At 44.6% G+C, this 17,485-nt stretch overlaps 1 protein-coding gene across 1 annotated transcript in view; it reads left to right on the top strand.

Annotated features, from left to right (window-relative positions):
• The window catches only part of LTC4S (leukotriene C4 synthase), a 236,324-nt gene that overhangs the window by 177,052 nt on the left and 41,787 nt on the right, over window positions 1–17,485 (top strand). The window contains exon 5 of the mRNA XM_077474284.1: window positions 3,580–3,661. Coding sequence (XP_077330410.1) covers window positions 3,580–3,661 — 82 coding nt within the window. The remainder of the gene's footprint in view (window positions 1–3,579; window positions 3,662–17,485) is intronic.

Here is a 17,485-nt window from a genome sequence, read left to right as displayed (position 1 = left end):
CTGAACTCCCCTCCTCTTCCTCTCTTGTGGGCACCCACGTGACATCACTAGACACGTCATCATCAACGTCACCTTCCCCACCGCTATAAGTAGAGTAGGCAGCAACACCGGGGACCAACCTCCTCCTTGGGCTGATCTGGGTACTGGCGTCAGACTGCTGAGTAGCGCTTGTTGCTACCTCCTCTTCCTGATCCAATACCAAGAGTGGCTGCGCATCAGAAATGTCCTCTTGATATGGATCGGAAAATAATTCCAGTGACTCAAGCGGAAGGTATGTGGTGGTGGTGGTGGTGGTCGTGTTGTTGGTGGTAGTGTCTTTGGGGGTGCACATAGCAGAGAGTGAAGAAGAGGGTGCAGATCGAGAGGATGAGGAGGGTGCAGAAGAGTAAGGCTGAGCGAGCCACTCAACCAAGTCTGGTGCATCCTTTAAAGTAATTGAACGCACCTTCTGCAACTTCCCACTTTGGCTCAAGCCTGTTGCTCCTGCCCTACCCCTACCACCCCTGCGGAAGGGCCTGCCTCTTCCTCTGCATGTCATTTTTTAAATGACCCTGTGACAAAACTCTTAGTCCCTATACCGCTGAAGGACTGCTGCAGTATAGGTGAGCGGTCAGCAGTGGTGCACGTCAACCCTATCTATTGTGGACCGATAGCGGTCCTTACAGAACAGCAGACTGTACCGCACTCAAGCCTATGTACCGTAGCACCCTATACCAAGTTACCAGTCCTTATAAGAACTTTTGTGGACCAAGCAGGTTGTGTATTAGTGTTTAGCAGACTGTACGTCAGTCCCTATACCGCTGAAGGACTGCTGCAGTATAGGGCAGCGGTCAGCAGTGGTGCACGTCAACCCTATCTATTGTGGACCGATAGCGGTCCTTACAGAACAGCAGACTGTACCGCACTCAAGCCTATGTACCGTAGCACCCTATACCAAGTTACCAGTCCTTATAAGAACTTTTGTGGACCAAGCAGGTTGTGTATTAGTGTTTAGCAGACTGTACGTCAGTCCCTATACCGCTGAAGGACTGCTGCAGTATAGGGCAGCGGTCAGCAGTGGTGCACGTCAACCCTATCTATTGTGGACCGATAGCGGTCCTTACAGAACAGCAGACTGTACCGCACTCAAGCCTATGTACCGTAGCACCCTATACCAAGTTACCAGTCCTTATAAGAACTTTTGTGGACCAAGCAGGTTGTGTATTAGTGTTTAGCAGACTGTACGTCAGTCCCTATACCGCTGAAGGACTGCTGCAGTATAGGGCAGCGGTCAGCAGTGGTGCACGTCAACCCTATCTATTGTGGACCGATAGCGGTCCTTACAGAACAGCAGACTGTACCGCACTCAAGCCTATGTACCGTAGCACCCTATACCAAGTTACCAGTCCTTATAAGAACTTTTGTGGACCAAGCAGGTTGTGTATTAGTGTTTAGCAGACTGTACGTCAGTCCCTATACCGCTGAAGGACTGCTGCAGTATAGGGCAGCGGTCAGCAGTGGTGCACGTCAACCCTATCTATTGTGGACCGATAGCGGTCCTTACAGAACAGCAGACTGTACCGCACTCAAGCCTATGTACCGTAGCACCCTATACCAAGTTACCAGTCCTTATAAGAACTTTTGTGGAACAAGCAGGTTGTGTGTTAGTGATTAGCAGACTGTACGTCAGTCCCTATACCAATGAAGGACTGCTGCAGTATAGGGCAGCGGTCAGCAGTAGTGCACGGCAACCCTATGTATTGTGGACCGATAGCGGTCCTTACAGAACAGCAGACTGTACCGCACTCAAGCCTATGTACCGTAGCACCCTATACCAAGTTACCAGTCCTTATAAGAACTTTTGTGGACCAAGCAGGTTGTGTGTTAGTGATTAGCAGACTGTACGTCAGTCCCTATACCAATGAAGGACTGCTGCAGTATAGGGCAGCGGTCAGCAGTAGTGCACGGCAACCCTATGTATTGTGGACCGATAGCGGTCCTTACAGAACAGCAGACTGTACCGCACCCAAGCCTATGTACCGTAGCACCCTAGACAGACCAAGTTACCAGTCCTGATAAAGAGCTTTGTGGAACAAGTGAGTTGTGAATGATTAGCAGACTGCAGCAGAAGGGCAGCAGTCAAGTATAATATTCTTTCTATATTTGGAAGAAAGAATATTATACGTGTACAAGCCTATTACCGTACCACTGATACCAGTCCTGAAAAGAACCTTTGTGGAACTAATAGTAACAGCAAGTCTTTAAAATTATCCTCACTGCCTGACACACTGCTTCCTGCCTGTCCCTATACAAATTGGCAAAAAAGAGTAGGCTGGAACGATTAGCTGGAACAGCTCTTTTGTGGACCTGATAGTAACAGCTAATGATGATGATGATGATGATGATGAAGAAAGACTAATCTGGCTGAGCTGTCCCTAAAATAGCAGCATACAGCGCTCTGTCCCTTTATCTAAACTGACAAAAGAAACTCAGGCTGCTGACCTAACACCTATACCAGTCCTGAAAAGAACTTTTGTGTACCAAATAGCTAGCGTTTTCTCTGTCCCTACTCCACACAGGATCCTTTCCCTACAGTGACAGAAGAAAGAATGTAAAATGGCCACCGGATCGGGTGTATTTATAGGTTAGGGGGAATGTCCAAGTGTCCATGAGCTGTCATGTCTCAATTGGTTGTCCTGTAACACATGATAAACGTGTCACGAAAGGTTAAAGTTCTTGTATACATTAAACACGTAAGTCCGCCGGGGCGAACGACGGAAAAAGGCGTTCGAACCCGCGGACGGCGAAAGTCGGAAATTCGCCGCGAAACGACCGCCGGGCGAACCGTTCGGCCATCACTACTCATTATATGGTATAATAAAGGCCATAATAAATTCACGACAGACCTGGTACACAAGAATAATAATTTGATTACATTCTACAGGATGACATGTCTTCATTTTCAGTAGTAGAAGTAGTTGTAGGTTAGTTAGTATATGTGTATGAGTTCAACAATTCAACACAACTGTACACTGATGTGATTCTGCATTTATGTCACTTAAGTCATTATTAAGGCCCATACACACGACAGGACTTTTTGACAACAAACATGCAAATTAGCTGTTTTGGAGCAACATCCGACCGTGTGTACGCTCCATCGGACAAACTTTTTTGTTTTTCATCGGACTTTTGTTGGCTGTGCGAACGGACAAACTTTCTGGCAACAAAAGTCCGATGGAGCAAAGTCTGATCATGTGTACAGAAAACCATAGGACTTTTGTACAAAGTACAAACAGGCATGCTCAGAACCAATGCAAAAGATCAGACAACAATACAGAAGTTGACCAAAGGTGGCGGTAAAGAGCATTAAAACCACATGATTTGGTGAAAGTTGGCTGAAAAAGTCCTGCTGTGTGTATGCAATACAAGTTCAGGGCCGACGCCCTTTGTACAAAAATGCAAGGGAAAGTTTGTACAAAGTCCTATCGTGTGTATGAGGCTTTACACTACTTGTATTGATGTACATGATTCTTTGAATAAAATAATTACAACAAAATATTAACTGATCTATAACCTCCTTGCATTTGGTTCTAATTTCAGGCACCGCTGCAGCATGTGGACTTCTATACCTTTTTGCTCGTTATCAATATTTTAAGGGGTACAGTGCTTCTTCACAGGCCAGGTAAGTAAGACTTGAAGCTGTATGGCATACTTTAGATTCTGTTCCTTTTAGTGTAGCACTGAGTAAGAAAGTACAGTACCTGTCGTGCTGGTTATGGCAGTGATGTGTCAAACGTGTATCTTGTTAGACAATATAAGGAACTTTTCATGTTATGGAGCTGGTTTAGAGTCTTCTCCAAGCATTAACAATGTCCCAGCAGTAACAGTATGGCAAACACTATCTACAAGATTAAAAGCTCTGCTTTGCCCATGCAGTGCTACCCCTGAAGGAGCCGTTTGGTAATTTGAGTTCTCTGTTGTGCACCTTGACTCCAAGAACAACCTCAGCAACTCTGGTTGAGTGAAAGTTACTGCATGCACTTATAGGAACACAAGTGTGGATACCTTTAACTCATCTATGAATTAGTATCAGGAAGAAGACAAAAGACCATTTAGTGTTAAATTAATTCAATGTATTGGTATGGGTAATGCCGCGTACACAAGATCAAACAATCCGGTGGAAAAGTCCCCCGTGTGTAGGCTCCGGCGGACTTCTTTTACCCAAAAGTACGGCGGACTTAGAAAGTATAAAAGGAGTTATTCCTGCGCCTAATCAGGAAAAAGTCTAGTTTTCGTACTGCTGCACACACTGAGATGGGGTACTTGAACCCCAGTTACAAAGTAAAAAGGCAAAAAGGTAGTGATGCGCAGTACTATAACAGGGAATTTAGCCTAGAAGGCTAATAAATTCTATAGGCACTAAAATTATTAGGTGATATATATACTACCGCACAAAGTAAAAAGATGGTATGTAAAAACGGTATGCGTGTTTTGTGAGGGGATGGTAAGGGACCCTCACTACTATAACGTGGTAGTATTCAGGATGAAAATCAAATGAATATACAAGCATAAAAAAGAAAAAATCACAATAATTAAAACTAGTGATTCCCAATGCGATTTGTTAACGCTAACAAAGTCGCATAAAGTGACAGTGCTAGACGATAAATAGGTCCATGCAAATATCTACTACACCATAAAGTAAATTAAACAGTATACATAAAGCAGTCACAAAAAATAGTGATTCCCAATGCGATTTGTTAAAGCTGACAAAATCGCATAAAGTGCCAGTGCTAGACGGTAAATAGATCCGTGAGAATATCTACTACACCATAAAGTAAATAAAACAATATACATAAAGCAGTCACCAACTCGATAAATCAATTGTGCAGAGAGTGGTTGGTTATAACTGACAAAAATCGCATAAGGTGCCAGTGCCAAGAAAAGGTTATAAAAATAAATACGTGCAGGTGTCCTCTACCGTAAAATAATCAAAGCAATATCAATGCAACAGTAAGCAGCTCAGTAATACAATTGTGCAAAGAGTGGCAGAAAATCAAAAAGAACGCATAAGCAATGTTGGTGTTGAGGAAATAAAAACAAAATCCCTCTAGAATAAATCAAAAAAGCTGTGCACAATACCTAAAATCTATATAAACAAAAAAAGAAAATTATAAAAATTGAACAATAACATTTATCAGAATGTGTCCATTCTGCTTGTGCGACAGTCGGTGGCGATTATATCAAAAATCGCATATATCACAAAATCGCATAAAGTGCTGGCGTTTGAATATATGTGCACTATAGAAGAGCAATGTAATCGGTGGTGGTAGTGGTGATGGTGAATATATCCCACGTGGTCCTGTGTAGTCGAAATATGGACTTAGAAAGTAGTTTTGCACTTCAATCTTTCCGCCGGACTTGAATTTCGGCGGACAATCCGGCCGTGTGCGTGCCAGTCCGCCGTACTTTTGAAATGAACAGACTTTTCCCGCCCGGAGAAAAGTCCGCTCATTTTGAGCGCGTCTCCAGGTAGCCGGGGCCAGCGAAGGAGGCGTCGCTGGCTCCGTCACCTGGTATGGACTTAAAGGGGAACCCCTACGCCGAAAAATCAGTGTGGGGGTGTCCGAGCACGCTACTCGGCTGGCCAGGGAAAAGGGGTGGGGACGAGTGAGCGCCCCCCCCTCCTGAGCCGTGCCAGGCCGCGTGCCCTCAACATAGGGGGTGCCTTGGGGAAGGGGGGGGCGCGCGGCCCCCCCACCCCAAAGCACCTTGTCCCCATGTTGATGAGGGCAAGGACCTCTTTCCGACAACCCTGGCCGTTGGTTGTCGGGGTCTGCGGGCGGGGGGCTTATCGGAATCCGGGAGCCCCCTTTAATAAGGGGGCCCCGGATACCGGCCCCCCACCCTATGTGAATGAGTATGGGGTACAATGTACCCCTACCCATTCACCTGTAAAAAAAAGTTAAAAAAAACACAACACACAAGGGTTAAAATAGTTTATTGCACAGCTCCGGGAGTCTTCCGTCTTCGGGGGTCTTCTCTCCGGACTCCCCTATCTTCTGCTAGCTCTTTTGCTAGCGGAGGAGCCCGGCTTTCTTCTTCGCCGCCGCCGCCCTCTTCTTCCGACTTTGGGGGTCTTGTCCCCCTCTTCGGTTCTTCTTGCCGGGCCACCACGCCTTCATCTAGCTCTTTTACAGGCAGTGGCCCGGTCTTCTGTCGCCGCTGTCGCTGCTGTCGCTGCTGTCGCCGTCTTCTGGTCTTCTGTTCTCTTCTTCTCTTCTTTTCTTCTCTTCAGATGTTGCCTCTGCTCACAATGACGGGGACACGGCGTGTGGCGACTTATATAGGGACATCACCGGATGATGTCCCCGTCTATTATGATGTCACAGTCCCAGAGGATGCTGTGTGCACACCCTTTAAACGAATACTTAGTTGAAGCACCGTTTGAGTTTATTACAGAACTCAGTCTTTTTGTGTATGAGTCTATCAGCATGGTACATCTGGGCTTGCCAATATTTGCTCACTCATCTTTGCAAAAATACTCCATATCTGTCAGATTGTGAGGGCATCTCCTGTGCACAGCCTCGGATTTTCAATCGGATTCAGGTCTGGGCTCTGGCTGGGCCATTTCAAAACTTTAATCTTCTTCTTGTGAAGTCATTCCTTTGTTGATTTGGATGTATGCTTTAGTCGTTTTCATGCTGAAAGATGAAGTTCCTCTTCATGGCCAGCTTTCTAGCGGAAGCCTGAAGATTTTATGCCAATTATTGACTGGTATTTAGAACTGTTCATAATTCCCTTTACTTTGACTGAGGCCCCAGTTCCAACTGAAGAAAAACAGCCCCAAAGCGTGATACTGCCAGCACCATGCTTTGAGGTGGGTATGGTGTTCTTTTGGTGATTTGCAGTGTTGTTTTTGTGCCAAACTGCAGACAATGAGACTATGGGCTCAGGACCTGGAGACTGGCCAAATAGGTTAGGAAGGTCTCTGAAACCGTTTAGAGGACTGGGTACATAACATATAGATAACACTTGTTTAATAATAAAAGTAAATAGAACAAACATAGTCAAAACATAGCCAAAGTTCGGTAACCAGAACAAGTTAGACAAGCCAGAAAGTCGGGGAGCCAGGAATCAGCATAGTGGAACAGCAAGCAGGATCTGGAGCCACTAGGAATATCAGCCAAGCAAGTCTTTGACCGGGACGCAGGAGAGTCTCTGTGATGTTGACCAAGGCAAAGGCAGAGATCATCTGGGCAGTACGGCTTAAGTGGGCAGGACTGACGAGCAGGATATCATCAACAGATGAGTCACTGTGGAGAGATAGGAGCTTGTAATTAGCCAACAGCTGAGCGGCCAGCTCAGAGAAGGAAGGGCTGAGCCAAGCCCTGACAGTACCCCCTGCTCAATGAACCCTCCCCCTCGGAGGATCCAAGGAGAGATAAGGAGATAAGCATTGTTATTTGTTTATGTGAGTACCCTGTATTATATTATAATAAACATGCCGATTGTTTAAAAATTACTATACCATGGTATTCCCCCTCTTTTGATTTACTCTTGCTGCCACTGAGAGACAAAGATGCAAAAGAGAAATAAGGACCCATTGTGATAACTATACAGGGATTTGGGGAGAAGAACCTAACACATAAAGTGTTTTTGTGTATATGCCGCAAGGTAAGGGACCACTACCTCTCAGTGTGTGTTTGCAAGTGGAGAAACACCTGGATGCTTTCACATTTTCTGGAATTGTTGCACATTTTTGCACTGTGAAGCACTTGCACTTAGGAAGATTTTGTACTATATGCATGGTTGAACGCTAATATATTTATATGCCGATTTACGCATAGAAGAATTCTTTTAGATAAGTAGACTATCAATTATTTTTATTTATTATTTTTTATTGGATTTAATTTATCTGTGTGGTATTCATTTATATATCAGCTGCTACACTGCTGTTTGTATTAATTTACACAGGTTAGGTTCACAGAACGCTGAACTTTGTTTGCATGATATCACTATTTATACACCCTCTAAGCCCTTGTACCCACGGTCAGAGATTCCGACAACCAAATCCATTGGAGTAATTCAGACGGATTAATTCCGGAAGAGGTCCGGAAGTGATGTTGCATACACGCGGTCGGACTAAGTTGTTGGGATTTCCAGTTGCCAAGAACGCGGTGACGTAAGCCGTGTACGGCGCCACTAGAAAAAGGAAGTTCAGCACCACGTCCGGCACCCTTTGGGCTCCTTCTGCTGATCTCGTGTCTATCGCGTGTAAGTAGAAGTTTGGTGAGAGACGATTCGCGCTTTTCAGATTTGTGCTTCAGCTCGGTACTGCTCTTCAGTTTCTGCTTGTCTTTGCGTATCTGATAATCAGTGCGTGTAGTCAGTAAGCATTAGTTTCTCATTGTGGACTATATCTTGGTATAGTACGCTTTGATTTGCATTGCTTACTGTCTGCTTGTTTCTGCTATTCAGGTCGTTCTTTCAGGCATTGCTGTTTATCAGTGCTTTCTGTTGTCTGTTCTGACCAGCCGACCGTTTTCAAACCATGTTTCGTCTAAGTACTCGTCGTAGAGTTTGTGCTGTGCAGGGGCTTCGTTGGGGTTCTTACTTTGACACAAGCCCGGTCCATGAACAGGGATGGGAGGCGTTTGTGGACAAAGAATTGGTTGCGCCAGCGTAACCAGTTCTCCCACATGCCTTTGCTCCGTGAGATCCGGGAGAATAATCCTGATGATTTCAGGAATTATCTCCGGATGATGGACCCCGTTTTTCACCGTCTGCTGGCTTTGCTGTCCCCTTATATCACCAGGCAGGATACCTGCATGCGGCAAGCCATCACTCTGGAGCAGAGGCTCATCGCCACGTTGCGCTACTTGGCGACAGGGAGAAGCCTTCAGGACCTCAAGTTCTCCACAGGCATCTCCCCTCAGGCTCTGGGGATCATTATTCCAGAGACCTGTTCTGCCATCATTCAGGTCCTGCAGAAGGACTATATGAAGGTAAGATGACTCTGATAAGGGGACCTTATACTTTAGGCTTTAAATACTCATATACTGATCTTGGCCAAAAATGTTGGTGTCTAATCTGCTTGTAATGTTGATTTGCAAAATTACTAATTTTTTGTCTTGTTTCACTCCACAGTTTCCTTTAATGCCACAGGAATGGCAGACTGTGGCCTCCCACTTTGCCCGTCGTTGGGACTTTCCCAATTGTGGAGGTGCAATTGATGGGAAACATGTCCGCATCGTCCCACCCCCCAACTCGGGGTCCTACTATTTTAACTACAAGGGGTTTAATAGTATCGTAATGTTGGCGGTGGTGTCTGCGACCTTTGACTTCTTGTATGTGGACATGGGGCAAAATGGCCGGATGTCGGATGGTGGAGTGTTCGCACGGACGGAATTCTACTGGCGTCTCCAGAGTGGCAGTCTAGGCTTGCCACCCCCAGAGGAGAATCAGGAAGGACTCCCGTTCGTCTTTGTTGCGGATGAGGCGTTTGCCCTGGCAAACCATCTAATGCAGCCTTTCCCGATGAGGACCCTCACCAAGGACCAGAGGATTTTTAATTTCCGGCTGGCCAGAGCCAGAAGAGTCGTGGAGAACACTTTTGGAATACTGCCCAGCCGGTTCCACCTTTTTTTAATGCCTATCCACATGGCGGAATATAAAATAAATCACATAGTGCTTGCCTGCTGTGTTCTGCACAATTTCTTAAAAAGACATTCAGCAAACTATGCGGTCTCAGTTGGCCAAGATGCAGACTTGCTTGAAAATGAGAACCTCATGGGCCTTGAAGCTGCTCGTCCTGGCTTGCCCCCCCCCCCCAAAGCGCCTGTGAGGTCCGAACCCAATACATGGAGTACTTTGTGGGTAGGGGGGCCATTGATATGCCAGACAATGTCTGAGTGGCATTTTTGTATTACATTTTTCTTTGAAACTCCAATAATCTTTGTTTTCATTTACTGCTTGGCTTGGTTTTAGGTGTCTCCTAGGTACATTTTTGATTTTTGTTGTTGTGCCTTTTTCTACAACAGTGCAAACCCAAGTTCTGAGCGAGATGAGAGGACAGTCTCTTCTTCAGATAATCTTATTATGTTGTGGGTCTGCTACACACACACCTTGTTTTTGTTAACTAATGTATGTAGTGCATTACTGACCAAAATCTTGCTCATTTTCAGCACCATGGCAGAAATATGTGGGGTCAGGAAAATGGCATGATTGTGAAAATTAACACATCACTGTGGGTGTTATTTACCAAAGGCACATCCACTATGCACTACAAGTGCACTGCAAAAGTACACCTGAAACTGCACTTAGAGTGCAAAGTGGAGTTTCCTTTAGTAAATAACACCCATTGTCACCAAAAACAAAAATTTTACTCCAAATACTGCTTTTGCGCATTGTAAAAAGGAAGCCACACATTGTTGATAATTTCACTTTTTAATCAAAGCACATTCATATGTGCGTTTAGAAAAGGGTTTTACAACAAACCAACATATTGGGTGTATCAAAAACATTATTTAAGGTAATTTTTTGGGTAACTTGGTGTTTTTGTGTAAACAGGCATGTATCAAAGCGTAACATACAGAACACAGGAACTTACAAAGTTCAACCTTGAAAAGTGAAGACAATATCAGACATGAGTATGTACAAACTGGGCTGATATTGCCGTCATCACATGGGGTGTCACCCCTGGAAAAGCCAAAATTGGAAGATGCACACAGTGTGTCAACATGTGCTATCTCCCATCATGGGGGATCAATGTACATGTTTTGGGGCTGCAACCCCTTCAACTCAGCCACTTTCCACAAAACACGTACATTGATCCCCCATGATGGGAGCTAGCGCATGTTGACACACTCTGTGCATCTTCCAAATTTGGCTTTTTGTAAAAGACAAAAGTTGTTGTTTAAAAATAAAAAAATAAAACCCTAGCTAGTTTGGGGTGTTTCACACTCTCCCCAAAACATCAATGATGTTCTTCATTTTATTTTTAACATCATTGATGTTTTGCTGTATATTTTCTAAATCCCGATTGCACCCCATTATCTCCCCAATCAGGATCTGGGCACTTTCACAGGTAAAATGTGATTCTTCTTCCACATCACCTACAAAAAAAAGCAAAAAAACACACCATGTATTATAACTATGCCAACATACATTGATGAGCTAGTTGGAAGCTGTGGTCTCCGACACTCACCTGTTGTGACAATTTGTCCAACTTCAACGATCTCTCCTTCCTCCTCCTCCTCTGCTTCTGGTGTTGGAATTTTGCCTTCTTTGGGAGGGGTGGGGTCCCTGGTGTCCTCAAACTTCCCGAGTCTTCTCTCCCCTATGAGAATGTAAAAAAGGAATACTTAGCACACAGAGGGCAGAAATAGGAATATGAAACATTGCTTGGAAGTGTTGTACAATTGTGTTTTTTGGCCGATTTCAAAGGTGAGAACATTATTGTGGACACTTTCTAAAGCTGGAATACTTACCTGCAGAACGATGTTTCTTACGAACGAATGAAACTATGAACTTGAAAGTGGCCATTTTAAACTGCACAACATGAAATCAAAGCACATGGAGCATGTATCCAAGCAAGAATAATCATATGAACACACGACAACCACTTACTTTTTTGAAGAACACGCTTGATCCTTCTGTACTGATCGTGCTCCCTCAGTTTCAGATCTGACCAGCGTTTTCTCAGTTGATCCTTGGATCGGCGTACCTCAAAATTCTTCAGAAGACTCTTCACAACTTTAGTCATGATCTTGGCCTTTCTGATATTTGGGTTTGGGTAAGGTCCATACTTCCCATCATAGTCGGTCCTCTTCAATATGTCGACCATCTCCAACATCTCTACAAAAGACATATTTGAGGCCTTAAATCTTCTCTTCCTGGATCGGGACGTTTCACCCTCCTCCTCGTTAGTGGAACTCTGATTGCGCACCTGCGTTCTCTCCGCCATGTGCTCTCCCCACTGCGCCGAAAGCGAAGGGGTGGGGAATAGCCTAGAAAGAACAACAGGGGTGGGCAGAGTTTCACGCATACACACTGTATATAAGATGCAACACGCGTGTGTCGTACATATGATCTGTGAACAGAGTGAGGAGCTGATGCGACGATCATGCAAACGAAGGTAACATTTTGAACTTGGTACATCACTAGACTAGACTGCTTCTATCTAGGCCTATGTTGGGACAAGAATAGGAGGGTTTATCATGGCATTATTAGTATTTTAGGGTTTGTCTTGTGTTGTGTCTTGCAGACAAGATGGATCCCTTCAAAAACGCCAATTTTATGGGGCTATTCCTTGAACTGTTCAGGGAGCTGCCCTGCCTGTGGCAGATGAACAACCCCTTTTATCGTGACCGAAGAAAGAGGAAGGCAGCGCTGGAGAATCTTCTTTCTTTGTTGCGGATCATGGTCCCCACGGCAGACATGACCTATGTGAAGTTTAATATTGGTGCCATGAATATTACATATCTCAGGGAGAGAAAGAAGCACCTGGAGTCCCTGTGATCAGGAGATCCAGATGCCATTTATTACCCCAGGATGTTGTACTTCGAGAGGCTGCATTTTCTGGTAGACCAGGGGGTACCCAGGCCACCACTCGACCGTCTTCCTTCAACCCCAGCTGAGGCTTCCAACATCCAACCTGGGCCTTTCAGGCAACAACATGTGGAGGGGCCCAGCTTGAGACAGGTATTGCATTTTTGAACATATTTCTTGTCGTACATTTAATGATGTTAACTAGATGTTCTTATTGATCAGTAAGTTGTGATTTAACAAAGTGGTTTACATCTCAATAGACAGTAGTGAGCAAAAATGTTGGGGACAAGAATGAAAAATGCTGGACTCAGAATGATAGTCTGTTCTATTTGGTAACATTCAATTTGCAACAGTCATGAGCTCAAAATGGTGTGATTGATGAGCAAAAAACTAAAACTATGTCCCATTTTCATACACAGGAAGACCTCAGCCGGGGGGAGGCTGTGGCAAGTGGCAGCCAGGAGGTCGACCATCGCCCTCCTTCTCCTCCTCCTGCCACAACTACAGGAGCCCATCCACAGCCTCGAAGGATGCCTGGTGGGAAGTGCCTAAGGAAGACGAGAGAGTGATGGTCTGGGTTCAGTCTGGTCTGACAGAAGATGCAGCCCCTTGAAGAACCACATCCTGGGGACATAGATAGCATCTGCTTTTCCTGATCTCTAGGACTTCTGGACCAGACTTCTCTCCCTGAGATATGTACTCCTCAGGCCACCAATTTTTCTTTTTCGAATTAGTTAATGTCTGCCCTGGGGGCCAAAGGCTTCGCCAAATTGACAAGTTTCTCCAGCGCTGCCTTCCTCTTTTTAGTTGTTTGAGACCTAAATAAAGTTTTTTTTGTTTGAAGAAATACTTGCGTATGTGTTTTACTTCAAAAAGGACAGTTTATTTGTGAGCAGACAGGTACATTTCAAAAATACAAAGTGAAATGAATAACAAGGGGCACCAACACTAAACAACCTCCTGTAGATTAAAAAAGAAAAAGAAAATACAAAAAAAAAATAATGGTGTTGTGGTAAGTTGAAACCCAAAACACACCCCAAAAAATGCAAAGATGAGCAATCAGACAAAAAAGGAGATGTTGATGAAAAAAACCAACCACAAAATTCCCCCAAAAAAACAAACAAACAAAAAAAAAATGTGCAGATGTGACGTTTTAAAATATTGTATTGCTGAAATTAGTAAAATTCTTGCAGCATTGTAAAGAACAAGAGAATGCGCTTCATTAAATAATTTTTAACATTGCAGCGTGACGAATGTGCTATATCGATTACAAGCAGTAGTTTTACCCGAGCGAGCGCTTCCGTATCCGAATTTGATTGTGAGCATGCGTGGCACCTTGTCCGTCGTAGTAGGCTACACATGATCAGAGTATGTCCGATCGGAGCATTTTGTTTGAAAATTTTACCGACAAGTTGGAAAAGTTGGTCCGTCGGATACTCCAACGGAAACAGTCCGATGCAGACCACACACAGTCGGAATATCCGACAAAACGGTCCGATGGGAAACATTCTGTTGGAATCTCCGACCGTGTGTACAAGGGCTAAGTGTATTTTATACATACTATTGCATTCTTTTGATATTATTCACTTTGCACTTTATAACGGATTTTTGCATGGACTTTTTATTGTTTACATTTGCAATATTTGCACAGATGTTATTTTGCATTTTTTGCACAATGTGATATGTCTTTTCTGATGCCACGTAGCACTTTAATAGTAAGGTGAAATTACTGTTATTTCTTTGTGTACAGTATCGTATTATACCTTAATTTATACCAAAATTGTACTACATTCCTTACTTTCTTATATTTGTTGCATTCTGCAACTACTGGCTCTTTACCAGGACTGCGGATTTTAGTAACATATCTCCCACATCTTCATCATTCTTTATCCTATTTTATTACTCTGTAGAACAGCGCAACACCACCCTCATACTCCTCATGGTTCTCAACCCGTACAGGGTGACAACGTGGCACCGATGGGGTAAAGCGGCTGCAGACCAAAGGTTTTAATAAGGAGACATGGAATATATTTGAGATACACATATAAGAAGGAATCTCTAATGCGTAAGCCACTGGGTTAATCCTGCAAAGAATATAGAAAGGCCCAAAAAAACCGAAGTGTGAACTTCAGAGAGAGAACACAAAGTCAGAGGTTGCGAGATGACAGCCAGACCCTGTCCCCAACCTGGTATGAAGGCACAGGCAGGCGTCTGTGGTCAGCATGGAGTCTGTACCTATCGTTAGCATGTCGCAAAGCCTCCTGGACTTGTGCCCAAGTGAAACGAAGACCACGGAGATGCTCCTTTAACACAGGAATACTCTGTGGAACAAAAGAGTCAGGCAACATGGAAGGTTGGAAATCATAGTTCGCCATAAACATGGACAATCAGGAAGCAGAATTCCAGGCACTATTATGAGCAAACTCTGCCCATGGTAAGAGGTCTGGGAATTGCTCCAAGGACTGATTGGCTCATTCTGCAGCCCCATTAGACTGCCTTTGATATGCAGAGGAGAAAGCAAGCTGAATTTCCAACTGTGCACAAAAGGCTCACAAGAACCGGGACACAAATGGACTACCCCTGTCAAAGACAATCACCTTGGGTAGCCCATGTAAGCGAAAGATCTCCCGAGCAAAAATGGAGGCCAGTTCCTTAGAAGTGGGCAACTTCTTAAGTGAAATACGAGACATTTTCAAGACCAACCACCATAAGGATAACTGTGTTGCCCTGGGAGTTGGGTAACTCCACAATGAAATCCATAGACAGGTGGGTCCATGGCCTCTCTCCATTGGGTATGAGTTGTAGGAGGCCCACTGCAAGGTGTCATGGAGTCTTACTCTGAGCACACACGGAGCAGGCAGCTACAAAGGCAGTTACACCAGCACATAGACTAGGCCACCAGAATTGTTGGGAAATGGCCCAAAAGAGTTGATTCTTCCCAGGGAGGCCAGCAGCCTTGGGAGAATGGTAAGTCTGGAGCACAGCAGTACGGAGACTCTCTGGGACAAAGCAGCGGTCACAAGGTTTCTCAGGAGGAGCATGGACCTGAGCAGCAAGAATGTTGTCACCCAAAGGAGAAGTGAGACTGGTGCGAACTGTACCCAGAATACAATCAGGAGGAATCACAGGAACCAGAACTGACTCCATCTTGGAAGTGGAGGAAAATTGTTGTGACAAAACTTCAGCCCTTACATTCTTAGTACCGGGTAAGAATGAAACAATGTATTTGAAACTTGACAAGAAAAGAGCCCATCGTGCCCTTCTGGGACAGAGGCATTTAGCCTCAGACAAAAATGTGAGATTCTTATGGTCAGTAAGAATGAGAACCAGCACAGTGGTACCTTCGAGGAGATGTCTCCATTCTTTCGGGGCTAAAATGACCGCTAACAGCTCTCTGTCACCAATCTCATAATTGCACTTTGCAGGTGACAATTTCTTGGAAAAGGGGGACACCCACACAATTTTTTTTTCCATTTTGGTTTGGTGTTTCCCTTAATATTCATACCAGACCCAAAGGGCCTGGTAACGGACTGTGGGGGAATCCCATGCCATTTTTTTCAATGACTTATGTCATTTGTGACTTATGTGTATTGCCAGGACCAATAATTCATTATAGCCACGAGTACTTTTAAATTACCTTTTTTCCTTTAGAAATGTCATATTTCACTTTTGTTGTTTCACTTTAAGCATTATTAAAATCACTGCTCCCGGAAAAATGTTTTTTTTTTCATTTTTTTTTGCATTAATACATGTCCCCTGGGGTAGGACCCAGGTCCCCTAACACTTTTTATGACAATAACTTGCATATAATCCTTTAAAATTAGCACTTTTGATTATGAGACATGAACATGAATGGACTTTAATGGTCTTTGAACAATTTTTTTGCCTGTTCGCATGTTCTGCTGCTAACCCGAACCGGGGGGTGTTCAGTTCATCCATAACTAGCGGCTTGACCTTTGTCAAAGACATTGCTAAAATCGCAGTACTCCTCCGCCAGGGAGGAGAGTGAATAGGTGCACAGGACCTTGGCTACCTTTTGGAATCATGTCTTACTGCATCGTGGCGACCAGAAAAGAACCTCAGCACAGAGCCAATCAAAAGAGGGGTTGTGCCTCTGTAACCAAGGATAACCAATAAGCAGCAGAAATTTAGTTGGGGAAATAAATTGTATTATCTCATGGTGAAGAGCCCCAATGGCCATGGACAACTGAACAGTCTCATGAGTCACATGGGCAGGCTGTAGAGGTCTCCCGTCAAGAGCCTCAATGTCAAGTGCAGTGTCACGCAGCTGCAGCGGAATCAAGTGCTTTGATACAAAAGGCAGCATCGATGAACAGGCCTGCAGCCCCATAGTCGATTAGAGCCTGTATCTCGTCAGACGACTCAGCCCAAGAAAGGGTAACTGAAACCAGGGGCTTATCCTTCTGGATAACTGGGGACGAAACAACGCCACCTAAGGTCTGTCCATGACAGGACCTCAAGGTTCAGGCGTTCCCTGAACGGATAGGACAAGACTTCAAGAAGTGACCTGCCTGGCCACAATAAAGGCACAATCTTTCCCTCCTCCTAAGGGTTCTCTCATCCACAGAGAGACGTGTGAAGCCGAAGTGCATGGGTCCACCTTCACTGCCCGACTCGGTACCAGGAGGCATGGGAAGTGAGAGAGGCAAGGGTGGGACTGCAAAGCTCAGAGACAAATGTACAGGAGGCTTCTGCAAGCGCTCCTCAAAAGAAAGAGTTTTTCTCTGAGTCTGGAGTCAATGAGGATGGCAGACATGCTCAACTTCTCCATCTCAATGGGTATATCTTGGGCTGCTATCTCATCCTTGATGATATCCAAGAGACCATGAGAAAAAGCAGCCACGAGGGCCTAATTGTTCCAAGCAACCTCTGCTGCCAGAGTACAGAATTCAATGGCATTATTGGCAACAGTTCTCATACTCTGATGGACATGCGG

The sequence above is a fragment of the Lithobates pipiens genome, unplaced genomic scaffold, assembly GCF_037356315.1.
Source record: "Lithobates pipiens isolate NorthernLeopardFrog02 unplaced genomic scaffold, aLitPip1_a1.2 Scaffold_8, whole genome shotgun sequence".
In the NCBI taxonomy this organism is placed as follows: Eukaryota; Metazoa; Chordata; class Amphibia; order Anura; family Ranidae; genus Lithobates; species Lithobates pipiens.
This window is presented reverse-complemented; position numbering and strand designations above follow the sequence as displayed.